The sequence below is a fragment of the Simochromis diagramma genome, unplaced genomic scaffold (assembly GCF_900408965.1).
Source record: "Simochromis diagramma unplaced genomic scaffold, fSimDia1.1 OVJJ01000618.1, whole genome shotgun sequence".
NCBI classification, from domain to species: Eukaryota; Metazoa; Chordata; class Actinopteri; order Cichliformes; family Cichlidae; genus Simochromis; species Simochromis diagramma.
The window spans coordinates 7,772,182-7,788,877 of record NW_024387423.1 but is presented as its reverse complement, the minus strand read 5'-3'; the positions used below and the strand labels follow the sequence as shown (position 1 = coordinate 7,788,877).

The 16,696-nt window shown below is 40.5% G+C and overlaps 1 protein-coding gene across 1 annotated transcript; it reads right to left on the bottom strand.

The window, feature by feature from the left end:
- Nucleotides 1-875: 875 nt before the first annotated feature.
- On the bottom strand, nucleotides 876-11,076 carry si:dkey-33i11.1 (B-cell receptor CD22). The gene is made up of 19 exons (XM_040013374.1): nucleotides 10,640-11,076; nucleotides 10,464-10,529; nucleotides 9,707-9,805; nucleotides 9,453-9,564; nucleotides 9,201-9,346; nucleotides 9,011-9,131; nucleotides 8,471-8,607; nucleotides 7,401-7,523; nucleotides 7,002-7,148; nucleotides 6,391-6,496; nucleotides 5,480-5,643; nucleotides 5,193-5,342; nucleotides 4,911-5,042; nucleotides 3,305-3,386; nucleotides 3,040-3,088; nucleotides 2,816-2,902; nucleotides 2,567-2,700; nucleotides 1,629-1,751; nucleotides 876-1,488 (listed from the first exon to the last, which is right to left on the bottom strand). The coding sequence occupies exons 2-18, from the start codon at nucleotides 10,510-10,512 to the stop codon at nucleotides 1,649-1,651; spliced, it is 1,941 nt and encodes a 646-aa protein (XP_039869308.1). The 5' UTR covers nucleotides 10,513-10,529; nucleotides 10,640-11,076; the 3' UTR covers nucleotides 876-1,488; nucleotides 1,629-1,648.
- Nucleotides 11,077-16,696: the final 5,620 nt, after the last annotated feature.

Genomic DNA, 16,696 nt, shown 5'->3' with positions numbered 1-16,696 from the left:
TAGGCTCTTTCAGAAAGAGTGAGTGAGCCTCTAAAGAAATGTGTGTACAAATCTGGGACTCATCAATACTAGGCATATAACAGCTAACAAAGGCATTGTGGTGTCTAATCTTATCTCATCTTCATTTCCATCCAGCAAGTATGGAAGATGAAGAGTATAGTTTCATTTCTCCACACTGTCCCAGCTTTGCTCGTGATAGTGGATGTTTTTCAATAACTGCAGTGCGGTTTCTCATCTGAGCCTCACACATCCTTGTCCTCAACCTTTTTATTATGATCTGTTGCTCTTTTATTTCCCAATATCAATTTAGATATATTCCAGCCCAAGCCTGGTGTTTTCTTCTTAAAAAAAGGGAAACAATCACTTTAGAGTAAAAATGCACTTTTTCTTCAGAGACTATAGTTTCAGTAGCCTCAGTCAGACTTCATTTATGAATTTATTTCCATTAATTTCAAGATAAAGAGATTTCTTTATATAGAGAAAAGAGGGTGTGGTATGGAGATTATGGTAGCAGTCAGGAGTAGTTGAGAGTGAATCCAACAAACGCGGTGATAACTGGGACAATACTGGTTCATGTTTGAGGTTTCACTTTATTTTCTTTCTTTTTTTTGCGCAATAAGAACATTTAGGTTAGTGAATGAGACCCAATATGTGCTTATTTTTCCTCTTCAGGCTTAAAATCTAAAGTGTTGCAAAACAAGACGTGGATCACCACAAGAAGCAAGACGTTCTTGAGTCGATCCACGTCACTGTGGAAAGTCTCAAATGTCCGGTGAAAACCGTGCACAAAGTACACAGTCATAGATAAATACGTAAGATTCTTGTGAGAGTTAATTGTTTGAAATATTTATTATTTTATTACAAATGAATTAGATGATATTTTAAAATCAGCAGCAAAGAAAAACAGACATGCACAACTGATTGATTTGATTTGATTTTATTGACAGCTCATTTGCATTGATTGGATATAATACAAGCTCTATCAACTGCACAAACATCTAAATTTAGTGGAGAAGATCAATCAGTGTGGGAACTCATCAATGTGAAGTGCTGTATATCCTTTATGCATGTCAAAAATGATTCTACGCGATTTCTCCCTCAGATATCAAGCTCTTATTTTCATACAAATCATCACTGCAAATGATAAAGTAGCAACTGCTAATACTTGGTCATCAAAAATTCCACTGTTAAGTATCAACAAACAGGCAACACTAGAAATATGGCAACCTGCAACGTGGAGTGCAAGCAAAAAGGCATTCAGTGTTATTGCTGTTCAGGTGCACAGAAAGAAACAGAGAAATGCAGCAAAGTTAGGAGCTGGACTCCTGGAAAGAACACATGCTTCTCTCTTAGTAAATCCATAATGTGACACAATCCGAGTGTCTGATCCAAAACGGTGTACGGTGTCACCAGGGTGAGTTTCCTGTCCCTCGAGTGGACAGAAGCAAAGTGATTTGCTCAAATGAGGAAAGCTGATGTGCCATTCAGCTAAGAAAGAAAACAGGAGAATAGAATAAAATATAAAACCTGCACTTAAACAGGGAGCGTGTCCAGGTAAGAAAAGCAACAACAAACCTACATCACAGTGCTGTTGCTGTTTTTGACACGAGCAGCTGTAAGTGATTTACCTGAAGCTGCTTCCTCCTGGTTAGTGACGAGGCTGGGGCAGTAAAGTGTAAACAACTTTGGAGGAATCCTTTGGTTTTTTATCAGCACCCAGTGGCCGGTTGTGCACCTGCACCTGATCTGTGCTGCACGGACAGCAAACAGGAACCACATTAGTTCATATCACATCATATCATAAAAGTAACAGGTCAACATAACATAAAGCAATAGTAGAAAACAGCAAAAGTAACAATAGTACTGTGGACCTAAACGTTGGAGAAACAATTCGACAGTGAAACAGGAAGTGGGTCTTAAATTTGGGGACGATTACTGGGGAAAAGTAATTGGCAGAATTCATACCTCACCCTCATGAAAAAGACTCGCCCTTATTCAGGTTAAGACCGTATACAGATTGCATTTGTCAAAATCAAGACGATCTAAAACACATCCCGGCATCCTTTTAATACCTCTGCCCGTGATTTAACTTGCATGTTTTTTACCAGCTCAGTCATGATGGACTTTTTATTTTGAGGTGCTTGCGCATGTTTTGATCGTTGCGCTGAAATCTCATCCACTAGTTGCCATTTTTGGTCTCTGAGGATTCCACTCTAAACCTTAGTCGTAAGCTGATGGATGTTAATGCATTTACTTCAGTGTTGATGTAGAATTTTGCTGTCCTCACCCTCCAGCTACATCACTTTGGCTGAAAGATGTTTTTTTTTAAACTGGGAAAAATCTAATTCAGGCTCAGAGGGAATCCTAATAAGTTCTTGTACATGTGGCAGCCATTTATCATTTATTTTAACTGCTTGAAAACAATTGCACTAGGCTAATTTTGAGTGTTTGTTTTTTAAATTAAAATTTTTTTTATATATTGGGTGGGACCTTTGGGATGGGGATTTGTTTTAAGCTGTTTTGTAGTTTGCGTAGTATGGGAAAATGATATGCAGGTGTGCCGTACCTGGACAACCTGGAGTAGTGCACAGTGATGTAGTTGGAGGCAAGGCTGCAACTTTGACCTTCTGTGATTGGTGGAGCATCCTTCAGAGGAACAATGGAGGGATGGGAGCTGTCACTCAAATCCTCTGGCTCCTCCTGCACACACACACACACACACACACACACACACACACACACACACACACACACACAAATGCAAAAACTGCATTTCTCATCCATAGCCATGTATGCCTCGTAAATGTTTTCTCACCGGTATGTCGGACATCTTGCCCTTCCTCACTGGGTAGATATGTTCAGCTGACTCATAAAACATAGTGTCAGCTGTCACTGACGGACACTGTGGGGGACACGCATGAAAACACACACACAGCAGAGAAAACTGAGAATTAGACTTACAGCAAAACTACAGCAAGAAATGAAGAGATAGAGCAATTCCATAACTGATCAGAACCAAATAAACAAAGATCACCGTACCTTGTTTGTCACGTCTACTGACTCTGTGTCTACTCTGTGCATGTTTTTACTGGGAAGGTAAAGAAAAGGGATGATTAGCAAGTGACAACCCCTCTAACAACACTAATACAAATAAGCCAAAGGGAAGAAAAACGAGCAACTGACAAAACTGTCATATGTTCCTCCTTAAAACAGAGGAAGAAATTGTGCTTTTTTTATGTCTGCGTAAGATCACAGAAATAGCCCAGGAGTAGTAATGGATAAATAGCAGTGTACTTCCTGTCACCTGATCATAACAGCCACTGTCAGTGTGATGAGTCCAGCAGAAACACCCACTGCTGAGGCCAAGGCAATGACCTTTAAACGACCTGCCAATGGAAGGATTACAAGGGTTATCAGTGTGACTAGAGGGGGGAAGAAAGGAGATGAAATGATGGAGTACAGAAGTGCCGCAAGCTAAAAAAAGATCAGAAATAAAAATAGAAAGTGTATGTGACTAAAGAGGGAAAGAGCACGGCATTAGTTAGCCGCTGTCTAGACTTTAGTCTTGTGTTTCCAGTCCTGATTTCCAAACCTAGCTCCACTTCTTCGGCTGTCTAGACTCACAGAGTCGTTTTCCACAGCACCTCATCACCTCCTCCTCCCCCCTTGTAGAGAGAGGGCTTTAAGTGACTCACCATGACTCATACAAAAACAGTCAGAAATCATGAGACCATATACAATGAAGACCAGAGCCTGTGATACTGACAGGAAGGTTTCATCACCATTCAGACAAAGGAAAATCTATCCAAACATCTCCTATGGTAAAAAATTGCAGATAAATACTCGAAGCCTTGTTGAGTCTGCGCCTGATTGAGTGTGAGTGTGTAAAAACTGAAGAGATCCCCCAAATTACTACAGTTTATCCGGAGGAAATGTGTACATTGTGTATGTGAGGACAAAGTTTAAAAACTTTCCAATGATTTTTGAGCTTTCATTTTGATGATCTCTTGCTGCTTCCAAAGAGCAATATCCTGGGAGGAAAGTACCAAAAACTGAAGTTCTGAAACTGGACATTGGCGCTAGCTAGTGCCAAAAGTGAGTCAATCTAAACTTGGGCAGAATTAGACCAACAAAGCTTTGGTCTATAGTGCTAACATACCTCTTTGTTGAAAACTGTGCGGATATTTATGTTATTATTAATGTTTTTGGGGGGAGTTTTTCTAGCTAAAACTACCTATGCTGGTAATGTTTGGCTAAAACCAACTGCTAAACTGCTTTTCTGCTCTCTGATAGCGCTTTAGCTATTAGCTATGTATTGCTTCAGCTAATAAGAATAAGAAGGAATTGTGCCTGTGGTAGCATTTTTAAAGCAATTATATAATGAATATCCTTCATTTTTTTCTTATTAACTGTGCTTATTAACTATAGCTTGTTTCACACACATTTGGTGAACAGTATTCTAGTATCATTTTATTTTCATGTTAGCTCTAATTAGCAGGGATATGTGTCTGTTTGCAGAAGCACTTTGCTAACCACAGCAGGAGGCGTTAGCTGGTAACTTAGCACTCCACTCTGTCATAATCAGTTTTGGCTGCATATAACAACAAATACACTAAACTTGAGGCTTCAAACCATGCACATCTTTATATATATATATATTATAGTCTGTAGGTGTTGCTAGTTAATCAGTGTTTAGATCCTCTTTAAGAATATTCATGTCCCTACGTAATTTCATCTTTGTTCAGATATTTCAGTCTCAGCCAAAGTGGCGGGCAGACCAAACAACATGTCCTTCTTTAAAGTTGCACTGTGGTTAAAAATTACAGCCATGATTTTTATAAACTAACAAAAAAACTATGCTTGATAACATCCTGTTGACAGACATGTAACAAATGTGAATGCGTTTGTACCTCTGACTCTTACGGTGAGGACTGGAGAGCTGTGGGCTCCAATTCGATTCCTGGCCTCACAGTAGTACTGACCGCTTGCACTCGGGCCAACCTCGGAGATGGTAAAGACAGGACCAGACTTGGTGACCCAAGCTGCATGTCAGAGCACAGGAAAGGAGATTCTTCTTATGCATGCCACAACACAAATTCATATAACATATTTCCTGCGGAGGATCCTACAGATGGAAATGTTGCCTTTGTATAAATGCTTTAAAATGTATTAGTTAGTTTTTATATGCTGACATTGCACAGCCCCTCCATCCAGAGCTAATCGGTGCCATGTGAAGTTGTCCACTGCTGGGTTCGCCTGACTGCTGCAGGTCAAGGTCAAAGGTCTGCCAGCATCCACAACACTGGAGGGACGAGCCAGAACTGAAGTGTTCTTAGGGGGATCTTGAGAGAGAATAAGAAAGAATTAAGACAGCTTCAAACTTTACTCTATGAAGAAAAGCCACAGGAGTACAAGCAGAGCAGAAACTGAGACAAAACTGCTAAACGACACGAAGCCAGCCAACACATTCATTACTTACACAGCACAGTGAGAGTAGCAACAGGTGATGTTTGGTATCCTAATCCGTTTGAAGCTCTGCAGTAGTACTGACCAGCATGGTGAGCACGCACAGACGACAATGTCAGGTTCTGAAAGGCACCTTTAGCAATCACCTGGTCACCAATGATACGATACCAAGCATACCTGTAGCAGAGAGATGATGATGGGGGTGGGGATGATGATGATTAGGGTGAAAATGATTCATGGGACTGGGCAAACATGAAGCAATCATTTTTTGTTAGTTTTCCCTGGTAGAAGACTGAAGATTAGGGGGGACAGGGGCTTTTAGTCTGTGGCACCCAGACCCTTTAACAGGTATAATCAGGCCTGCTGTTGACATTCATTTGTCTTTAAGTATTTTTTTTTAAATTCTGTTTTAAGATGTTTCTCTATTGATGTTAATAAAAGTGTCTTAATTGCTGTACAGCACTCTGTGCCTTTTATGGCCACAAAATGTGCTAACTAAATAAACTTTACTTACTTATATTTTTAATGACTGATAGTGCTGGGGAGTTTTCGGTGAAGAAATAATAAAATAATTCAGGACTTGCAAAATATCCAGTTTTAAATGAGAAACAAGACTGAAGTTTGAATTTACATAATTTTAATGTGGTGAAAAGCCGTGAGAGAATCATGATACTGACGAGGAAAAACACCAAGATGAGGAAAAAATACGTAGTAGAATTAAACTGCGATATGGCAGCCTCGCTTCTGTCAGTCTGCCCCAGGGCAGCTGTGGCTACAACTGTAGCTTGCCTCCACCAGTGTGTGAATGTGAGAGTGAATGAATAGTGGTATTGTAAAGCGCTTTGGGTGCCTTGAAAAGCGCTCTATAAATCCAATCCATTATTATTATTATTATTAAACTTGGTTGTTGCTGTACCCTCATACCTGTTGGCAGGAGGGTTTGCGTGGCTGACACAGCTCAGGTTTGCAAATGAGCCCTCTCTCATATCCCCTCGAGGACTCACCAGCACATGAGTGTTCTTTGGAGAGTCTAAAGAAGCAGACAGACAGTCAAAAAAGAAAAAAAAGATGCTATTATTTATAGTGATTATGCAAATTCTCTTTGAGGTTGCGTCAGTAAGGACGTCCAGCATAAATTTCCAAATCAAACACACAGAGCTAAACACTGTGACAAACCCTTGTGGTAAGAGAGCAGCCGAAAGAGCTTTTTTATTTGATTATTAAACTTAATCTGTGCGGAACAGTATGAAAAAAAACTGTCTGAGTTGAGGTTGTATCACTTCCTGTTCCTTTATCCATATGACATTTATTTGAGTACTCGCTTCATATCTCGGTTAAAATAGAATCGTTGCTTAATCAGTTTAACCCAGACTGCCCTTTGACAGATTTACACAATAAGAACTAGAATAAAACCCCGACTAGAATAACCATTTACAGAAAATGACACCAATCTATTGCTAAACACATGATTTTGATTGGTTTAATTGGGGGCAGATTGTCTCTGTGATATTAATAAAAACATGCAACAAACTTACAAGTGACATTGAGTAGAAGCGCTTTGGAGCGATCCGTTCCCAGTGAGTTACGGGCTACGCAGAAATACTCTCCTCTGTCTGTGTATTTGAGGTTGGACAGGTGGAGCTGAGGCCTGAAACTATCTGGGATGCTCCCACTCTCCATGTCTGGAAAACACACAAAGGATTTGTGCAGGCATAAAATTGAAGTGTGGTCATAATCCAAGAAATGTGTTTTCTTTTATAGTACACTGTTTCCAAAACTTCAGTTAGTTTTGATTTCTTATTTCTACAAATTTTTCATTATTATGTCTACTTATGTGTAACTGTCATCAACCAGTTAGTCCATCCATCTCAATCAGGTGGACGTGGATGTATCACATATAATTTAAATGCAATGAACAGAGGTGAGTCCGGTACCTTTGAACCAAGCAAAGCTCTCGACAGGCGGAGCTGCATCGCTGCTGCAGGTCAGAGTGACGGAGCTGCCCTCTGACACCTCTCCTACTGGAAAGACTGTGATGGAGGTGAAGCGAGGACCATCTGGTGAGCATGAGAAAGAGCAAAGAGGGACAACCCCATTACCAAAAACCTGAGAAGATGAGTAAGTATAACAAAATTAAAACCAAGTATTTAACAGAAAACAGTACAGACAACATATCAAGTGCTGAACTAGTCGAATTTTATTGAATATGCTCATTGCGAATTTGGTAACAAGAGCATGTGCGCAGTATATTATATGTTCGTGATCTGAGGAGAGCAGATGTTGTTGTTGTTGTTTTTTTGAATTGGTTGATTTTGGATTGCAGAAGCACAGCAGTTTATGGGCAACTCTGTTGTATTTTTGTTCCGTGGTGTTCAAAATGTTTCTACAATTTTTCTACAAATCCATGCTGTACATTTAGAATGTAGTTTGGCATTGTTTCACTGTAATAAGAAAGAAGATTAAAGTTAATTTGGTTGGTCAGACCTCAGGATAGTTTTTGCAAATGTTCTTTGGAGGGCAATCAGTGTTGGTTTTCAACCTTGTCCCCGAAGGTTCGGATATTTTCTCTGGATACTGAAGACTTCATTGTGGAATTATTGAACTGTTTAGCCACACTATATTTTATTCTGAAAGGACCTTTTTCTGCACATTACTTGGTAACCTCATTAGCTATGACATGATTAAAAAAATTAGTGTAACATACTTATGTAGTCTTTGTATGATTTTGAATTAAATAAATAAATCGTTATGTGTAGATTTACATTGTGCACAGCATCCTAATGGGTTTGTACACAATTTAACGTTTATCAGGGCCAGTAACATGCATATATGCCCTATATGTGTGAAGTTCAGTAAAATCTGAAAATTTAATTGCTGATCTTTCCAGCAGTTACATTTTCCAGCTATTCCAGGCATATCCTCCTACATGCCTGTGAACATGACATGAAGAGATGAACTAGAAGATATGAAAAGCTTTCAGGTTTGGTTGCCTGAGGTTGCTTACGTCCCAGTGCCAGTGAGAGTGATGGAGACTGTACGTTCTGGGGTGGGATCGGTCGACATGTGTATGCTCCGGCATGCTGCTGGTCAAAGCGGTTAATGATCATCCATTTCTCATAAGAGCCGAGGTTTAGACCATTCCTGTGTGCACAACAGCACATAAAATCTACACTTAACATGGACTGGTTTTTATAAATGCTCAACAGACTGTTTTTTTTTCTAACACTCGAAGCATTTTACACAACATGCCTCATTCACACCCATTCACTCAAGCACTTTTCTATGCTTAAGTGCTTTCTGTCTAGCATTCACACACCGATGGATGCATTGGAGAGCAACTAGGGTCTCAGTATCTTGCCCAAGTATTCTTTGGCATGCAGACTGGAGCAGCCAGAGATCAAACAACCAGCCTTCACATTAGCTGATGACCTCCTCTACCCCCTGAGCTACAGCCACCAACAACAAACAACATAATTCTAACTTTACTCTAATAACAGCTGAGAGACATGTACGGTGTGTACTGTGTACATGCACACTCACGCACCTGTAGAGCGCAAGGCTCCTTCCTGGAGCAGCACATCCTCTGGCCTGGCAGCCCACAAACACAGTCTCTCCGAAGCCGAACATGTTGCCAGGCCTGGCTGGATGCAGCTGGACCTGGAGGTCTGAAGCACAGCTGTCAAGGCCTTATTACATAATAGCAGTCATAGCAACTTTCATTAGTGTGGACCTACCTGTTACATCCAGAGTGATGGTGTCCGGGGAGGTCCATCTCCCCAGGGGCTGATCTGTCTCAAATCTGAAGTGATACTGACCTGCATCACTCAGCTTTACACCGCGAATCTGGACTGAACAGCTGGAGTAGCTACCCCCAGTATAACTGAAAGATAGATTTATATTAAAACACATTATTTCTAGAAGTGTTAAAAGAACTTTCACAACCAAACTTTCACTTTAATGCATCTGTGATGTGCGGGTGGTCCCACCGTGTGCGTCCGCGGTATGACAGGCTGATCTGGTTTGGGTCGGTGTGGTGGGTGAACTCCCTGCGACCCTCAGCAGACACACGGAACCACATGACCCGCTTTACAGTGTGACCTGTGAAGATCATAAAAACAAACATACAAACAAAAACTGCAAATTTCATCTTTCTTTAACGCTTTACATTTTTATACTATTTCCTGCTATCCAGTGTTTATCTGATAGTACAGAACCCATCTACCACACCCATCTTCTGTACCTGATGGGTAGTCATATCGACAGGGCAGAGTGACGGTCGTTCCTGCCCACACACAGATCTGCTTCCTAGAAAATGAGACACTCCACCTGCTCTGGATGCCTGCAGGGGGCACAAACAGGTATAAGACAGAAATACTGAAGAACACACACACACACACACACATAGTTAAAAGAAAGCCTACAAAAACCACATGTGTATGATTCACCATCTCATCACGTCATCTTATAATACAGGCTCCACCAGGGTCAATGAATACATATTTGGGAAGTAAAAGAATAAATCTCAACAACCCACAAGTTAGAGTGACTCCTCGGAGGGAAAGCTGTCAAACCACAGCTCTCACTGCTCCGTTCAGAGGGACACATAAAAGTGAAGCAGTGTAAATGAGGCTTGATGAGCAGCCATTGTGACTTCCTGTGCTCCTAACAGCCTGCCTCGGCTGACTACGTTGCACAAAAGGCAATCAATACTTATAAATAACCTGAGCGTAAAGGCAAGGACACCTGGCTGCAGAAGCCTTGGTGCACAATACATCTGAAAAAACTGTTGTTGTTTTTTTTACTCCTGTCATGTAAATCCTTTTGCATGTGATATACTTTTCAATAAAAATCAGTTTAATCTTTGATAAAAAAAAACAAAAAAACAGACATCTAGTAATTAATCTCGAAGAATGCACAAAGGTTTAGTTTGCTTCTTGTTTGATGCACAAAATGGAAAGAAAAACGTCATACTTTGATCTCTCTGTGATTTCTCTTACCTGGTAAAGCTGTAAGGATGGTGCCCAGAACTAACGCACCTGCCAACATCTCCGCTGACACGAGCGCTGGAATGTCACAGGAGACGGAGAAAAACACGGGCAGACGGAGCGCTAAAGATCACATCAGTCAAATTTTTAAAAAAAATCATCGAGTCAATTAGATCTGAAGTACTCACCTCTCAGAGGGTTTACTTTCACCTCGGCCAGTCAAACAGAGTTGTGGGATGTTTGCGACCCCTGATAGTGATGGAGGTGATCTTTATAGCGGTGAGAGTTGCATGGTGATCTGAATCGGCTGGCAGGAGGAGCGGAAGGGGCAGGAGGAGGAGGAGGAGGAGGAAGAAGAAGAGGAAGTATAAGTATGTTTGAAAAAGTAACCCCTGATTTCTCCTCTGTCTTCATCTTGAAGCATTTTCACTTTTACTCCCATAGCTTTTTTAAGGTCACTCCTCTGGTGACTTACAGTTCCTATTTTGTGTGGCTGTGAAAATGTGACATCCTTGTGATCATCTCACTTGGCAATGTGGCAATTATTCTTACTGCAGGTTAAATGTCATTGACCGGTGGTACGTACAAATAGGTGGTCAATCAGTTCGCAGTATAGCCAAACTACAGAAGTGATAAAGAACTACCAAGATCTTTGACTGAAAGTGGTTTAAATACGCACAAAATTGGGGCATACTGACCATTAATTTTTCATATCTGGTCGCAGGCTGTTGCTGTAACACGTCTCCCTCGATTTTCTAAATTGTTTTTAATTCTCTGTAGTTATAGCATTATGAAAAAGTCTTGAGCTATCACTCATTTTTTAAAAATATTTTTAAAAAGGCAAATGGGAACTGTGTGAAACAAATGCAATCATACATGGAAATACAGCATACAAGGCAGAAAAGAGGTTTGTAAAACTAATAAGCTTGAAAGTCAAATATTTACCATGACCACCTTTATTTCAGGGATAGCTCTTCAGGAAGGACATCCAAAGCTCTTCTTTGGATGTTGGCTTCCTTTTGGTCTGTCAGTAAAGTTGAGGTTAGGACTCTGAGGAGACCAATCTATGATAGTGTCCCACTGTGTTTTTTTCTATCAGGTATGCTTTTACTCCCCTGGCAGTGTGTTTGGGATTATTGTTAAACTGAAGAATGAAGCCCTTTCCAATCAGACGCTGTACTAGTGGGTGGAAATGGGAAGCAATGTTTCTGTATTTATAATTCCATCAGTTTTGAAAAGATGCCTAACACCACTTTTTAAGGCATTTGACATTTTTCATGGATTCAATCAAAGATATGGGAATAAATGATCTGCTGTTGCAACAAAATGCCTAAAAATACAATTTACCAATTTACTAATTTAAAATTGGTTCTTTGCTAAGTTGTCTGTCATGTGGCGACACGGCACTGATTAATCGCTTGAATTAGGTGCTTTTTATGCTTTATTCACAGGTCAGTGAAAACTACTGCTCAAGATCACTTTATGAATTAACAGTCTGTGAAATTGAATTTTTTTTAAAATTTGGCCAGCCAGACTGTCACATGGTACTGCAATTACAGTGTAAAATGGGTAAAATAAGTCTAATAAGTGTTTACTATGCTTTTTGCATGTTGCAATGTTTAAACAACTATGCTTATGTCCTTCTGGGTTAGAAGAGTCAGGCTTCTAACCCAGAAGCTTTACTGAACCAGTTTTTATGCCTTATACCTTTTTTCTTCACTGGGAACAAAACTGAGATTGGGTCCAAGAGTTGACTCCAGTTGGTTCCAAGTGACATAAATTGTCTATGTACTATCCAATTTGTTGCGACCACTTCACTGTGAGGGCCAACTGCACACACTTCCTTCAAGCAGACTAAAAAGCAGTATAATAAGAACAGCTCGTCTGCGGTATCTGCAGCTGTCCATGTGCGTCAGCAAGGAAGTATAACCTCAGCCTTCACCTCAGTTCCTGCTGTTCCTGCTGGCAAGTGCACTTCAAAGCAATGTACAGAAACAAACGGCTCATTAATAAAATATTAAAACAGAGTAGAGACTATTTCCAGTTTTTATCTTGGTATCTACCAATCTACCTCTATGGTAAGTTTTGCCAGCTTTATGTTTTGTGTTGAGCAGGTAATCTACCGTGAGTTCATCAGAGATTTCTAGAGAAAAGAAGAAGAAGGAGCGCTAATAAGAATAGTGATGAATCTGTGTGAGCTGTCTGCATGAGCAACACCTTCCATGGATACATATTTAACCAGTTTGCTGAAATAAGATCAATGCAGCATGTTAATCCTGCAGAAATGCAGAATTACTGATCTAATTGACTGCAGTGTAAACGACACTGACATTGTCACAGACTGGTGGAACTCTGACCATCCCGATTGACTGATGCGCATGCACGGTTCATTTATGAAACAAGACCAGGCCTGTTGGCGTACATTAATATACATTAGTCAAGTAGACATTGACTCAGCAGCCCAGATGTCCTCTCATCCACTGCTCTAATTGAGAATTGTTGGCACTGAAATCTACCCACAACCAGACGTGGGGAGGTACGAGACCTCTCAGTCAACTGTGTCCACTTAGGCTGATGAGTCTAAATGACTTTAACATCCTAGCCTGCCACAGCTTGGCCAATAGATGTCAGTTTAGCGTCACGGCTCGGCCAATTGGCTACCTACCCCAGCTTTGACCGAGGAGTAATGATGATGTACAGTTTAACATTTAAGTCAATCTTCATTCATGGGCATAGAGTAGAATAAAGTGTGGGGGGGTTAAGTTCAAAGTTTCAGAGATGATATTGATCACCATCTGGAAATGAAGCTTGATATTTTGCTTTCTAGCCAGCTGATCATGAAAATGATGACGGGTGGGCAACAAAGGGAATGCTGTCCGATTATATCCAATTTATACGCTGCAAGATTTCAGCATCTGTAGGTCTAGCTTTTGTTGGGCTTCACAGAAAAATGAGAATAGTTGTCATTTATTAATACAAATATATTGGTGGAGTGTTAGGTTAATGACACTCCATATGCTCCCAGTTTGCGTTCCTAAGAAGAGAATTTTGTTCAAGGGATCTGCACTAAGTTTAGTGGGAAAGCTCAACTTTAAAAAGCAGCTTTAATCAGGAACAGAATGTCTCTGGTTGGGAAAGTTACCTTGAGAACATAATGAAAATCTTCAGGATATGAGGTTAAACGAACAATATACTCCAGTTCACAGATTGCTTGGTTGGATTACGAGTTGGACCCCACTCTACTGAGCCTCCACATGACAAGAAGTCTTGTATGATTTAATGATCCTGGATCCCAGCGTAAAAAAGTCATTTTGGTCGCTGGCTGAAAAGTTTTTAGAACCTACACTGATTTTTTTCCTCTCCCCTCCAAATACTGTCTGTATTATGTTGAGTAAGAAGATTGGTGGGCTTTGAGCTTAACCTGTAACCACAGAATGACTTCAAAAGGATCACGGCACACTAATAGGTCAAAGCCTGATGTAATCTTAATCGAAAACAGAGGGGACTAAATGAATGAAGAGAAACAGATGGATGGAGCTAGATTAAGTGTGACTGACCACAAACAGAGAGAAAGAGGACAAGAAAGGGAGGAATGAGAAAATTTGAAGGGAAGGTAGCAGAGGAAGGGGGGATAAAGACAAAGGCATAAGGAGAGAAAGAAATAAAGGATATACAGAAGATGGAGCTTAGAGAGGCCGAGAAAGCTGAGCAGAATATAAAAGAGAAAAGAGGGGACGAGGCTGAAAAGTAGAGAAGTGTTACATTTGTCAGAGAAATGGAAAAGAGTGTGAGCGGGAGCAACAGACAAATGCATGACAGCGTATCCTGCCCTGACGGTAGGGAAGATATCCATCCGCTGACCGCAGCCTCCAGGCCAGATGAAGTGTGACTGTCTGGTGGTCAGACTGGACCTGAAGATTTTCCGCTGTTGCAAAACACTTCCTGCCTGCTGTGTTCATGTAATGTGACCGCTCACAGTTTGCTCCCCTGCCATACTTTAAGTTGTCCAATATGTTATTTCTATGTTTTTCCTTATGCCCACAGATTAGACTCTTGGCTCTGCAGGCCCTCCAGCCTTGGACGAACTCCACATAAGCAAATAATCATTCGACTGTCCAACATGTGTTAGTCTTCATATTGAGTGGTGCTCTCCGCAGGGGGAGTCAGGGCAAGATGATCAGAGCTGCAATCATATCTGACAAGGTGATATGTTGTTCCTGCGCTGTCTTTTAGGAGCTCTAAGTGATGACTTGATGAGCAGGATTTCAGCCAAGAGAATCACTGAATCGATGGGGAATTAAAGAAAAGAACAAAAGAGAAACAGAAAAGCTTTTCTCCTTAGCCTACCTCATTCATGTTATCAATAAAACACACAGAATTTACTCGTTCACACACTTGACTTTTAACAAAAAAAAGAAGGAAAAAGCCAATCCAAACACTTGGTGATTTCTTAAAACTCCTAAATCTTTGAAACTTATTGAAGGCCTATTAAATTTACCCTGGTTTTGCTCATTCCGGTCCCATTCACAAACTCTGCTGTGGGGTCGGATTTCTGTTCCATGTCTGCCAGAGACCTGTCTGTGGCTGCTGTGGTATTCCACGCTGAATGAGTCATGTCTGGTGGTTATTATGGGCAGGCGTTTGGTCCCCCCCCCGTCCCGGCTCTCGCCCCGTCTAGTGGCAGCAGACAAAATTACATCTGTTTTTGAGCCTTGTCCAACCAAGCTGACTAAGATCAGGTTTTCATTTGACCAGACTAGATGAGTTAAGTGCACATTTTTGGTTAGTGGCATAAGAATAAATTGTTGTTTTAACTTCATGTTGAGGGAATTGTGTGCAGAAAGCTGATTGAGGATGGTAAAGTAAATTTGAAGCTGAATAGAGGTGGTGATCAGTATCACGGTGAGCATTTTGGAATGTTTTGGGGGCCCAAACAAAGGGGAGCAGTTACTTAAACTTGTTACTGAAAACTTGAAAGCAGGCACAATGTCTGTACTGTCTATAACAGCTTCACAAAAACGTCTTGATGCATTCCCAATCATCCAGGTAAGTAAATCTTATAAACAGTACATTTGCATAATGACTGAAACCAGCCGACTGAACCAGTGGGCTGGTTTCAGTCATTAATAAGCCTGAACCACTTGTGCCCTTGAAATTTCAGCACGAGTATTTCCAGACTGATGATGCCTTGGAAACAGCAACATGTTGCAATGTGCTGCTTGTTTGTGTTTATTAGTGAGAGAGAGCTGCAAGCTTGCTGTTTCCCCATTTTCAGCAAACTAATTGCCAGAGTTGGGAAGTAATGAAGAACAAATACTTTGTTACTGTACTTAAGTAGAATTTTGAGATATCTGTATTTTACTTGAGTAGCTTTTTTGACATCTTTTTACTTATATTCTCTACATTTTAACACAAATATTTGTACTTTCTACTCCTTACATTTTCAAAACGGGTTTGTTACTTTTGGTTCAACACATTTGAAGTGAGTAAATTCGTCACTGCGAGCCTTTAAATATCAAATCGATTTAAACCTAAACCGTAACAAATGAAAGTTAGTCCTGTTCACGTATTAATCACCAGGGGATGTTGCATAAAAAGAGATGACGTGTGCCACACTCAGGAGTTAAAGTGGGCTGGCATTTTGTGTATCTGTCACAACACCGGAACAACTGCAGGTGCCAGTAAGTGGTGATGGTGGCACTTCAGCATCTAGCTAGCTGTACAGAACACGAGCGAGAATAAAGGAAATAACATGTTGTTTCAGGTAATTTCAAACGCAGTGTTTCTATCAGCTCAGGAAACATAAGCGAACACACAAACTGTTTGTGTGAAGTCTGTTGCTGACTAAAGGTCCAGCTGCTGTACTTAACAGAGAGAGAAAAGAAAGAGCTAACTTCACTCAGAGATGGAGAAAGATAAGAAAGACAGGAGAGGAAGTAGAGAGGTTATATTTAAACCTCAGAGCAGCAGTAGCTTAGATCAGCTCTACTGGAGCTCTGATTAGAAATAATTGTGAGTTGTGATTCTTTTTCCCACACTGAGCAATTACTACAAATTTTAGGGTCCCACTAAGTGCTGAATCCCTCTTTAAACTATTCATTTCCTGTTTAGAGGCAAAGTTACCCTCTGCAATGTAGGCAACAAAAAACAGAGATATATTCTTCTTCTGAGTCAAGCTGAGTACAATTAGATTTAAACTTTAGACTAAAATAAAGTTTGTATTCCTCTCTACTAATGTTCTAAAA

What these genes read in the sequence shown, in the direction of transcription:
- si:dkey-33i11.1 (XM_040013374.1), bottom strand. Translation starts at nt 10,512, where the DNA reads ATGTTGGCAGGTGCGTTAGTTCTGGGCACCATCCTTACAGCTTTACCA. An exon ending in TGCTACTCTCACTGTGCTGT is followed by an intron (nt 5,343 to 5,479) that starts GTAAGTAATGAA and finishes TTCTCTCTCAAG; the next exon opens with ATCCCCCTAAGAACACTTCA. An exon ending in ACAGTGGCTGTTATGATCAG is followed by an intron (nt 3,089 to 3,304) that starts GTGACAGGAAGT and finishes TTACCTTCCCAG; the next exon opens with TAAAAACATGCACAGAGTAG.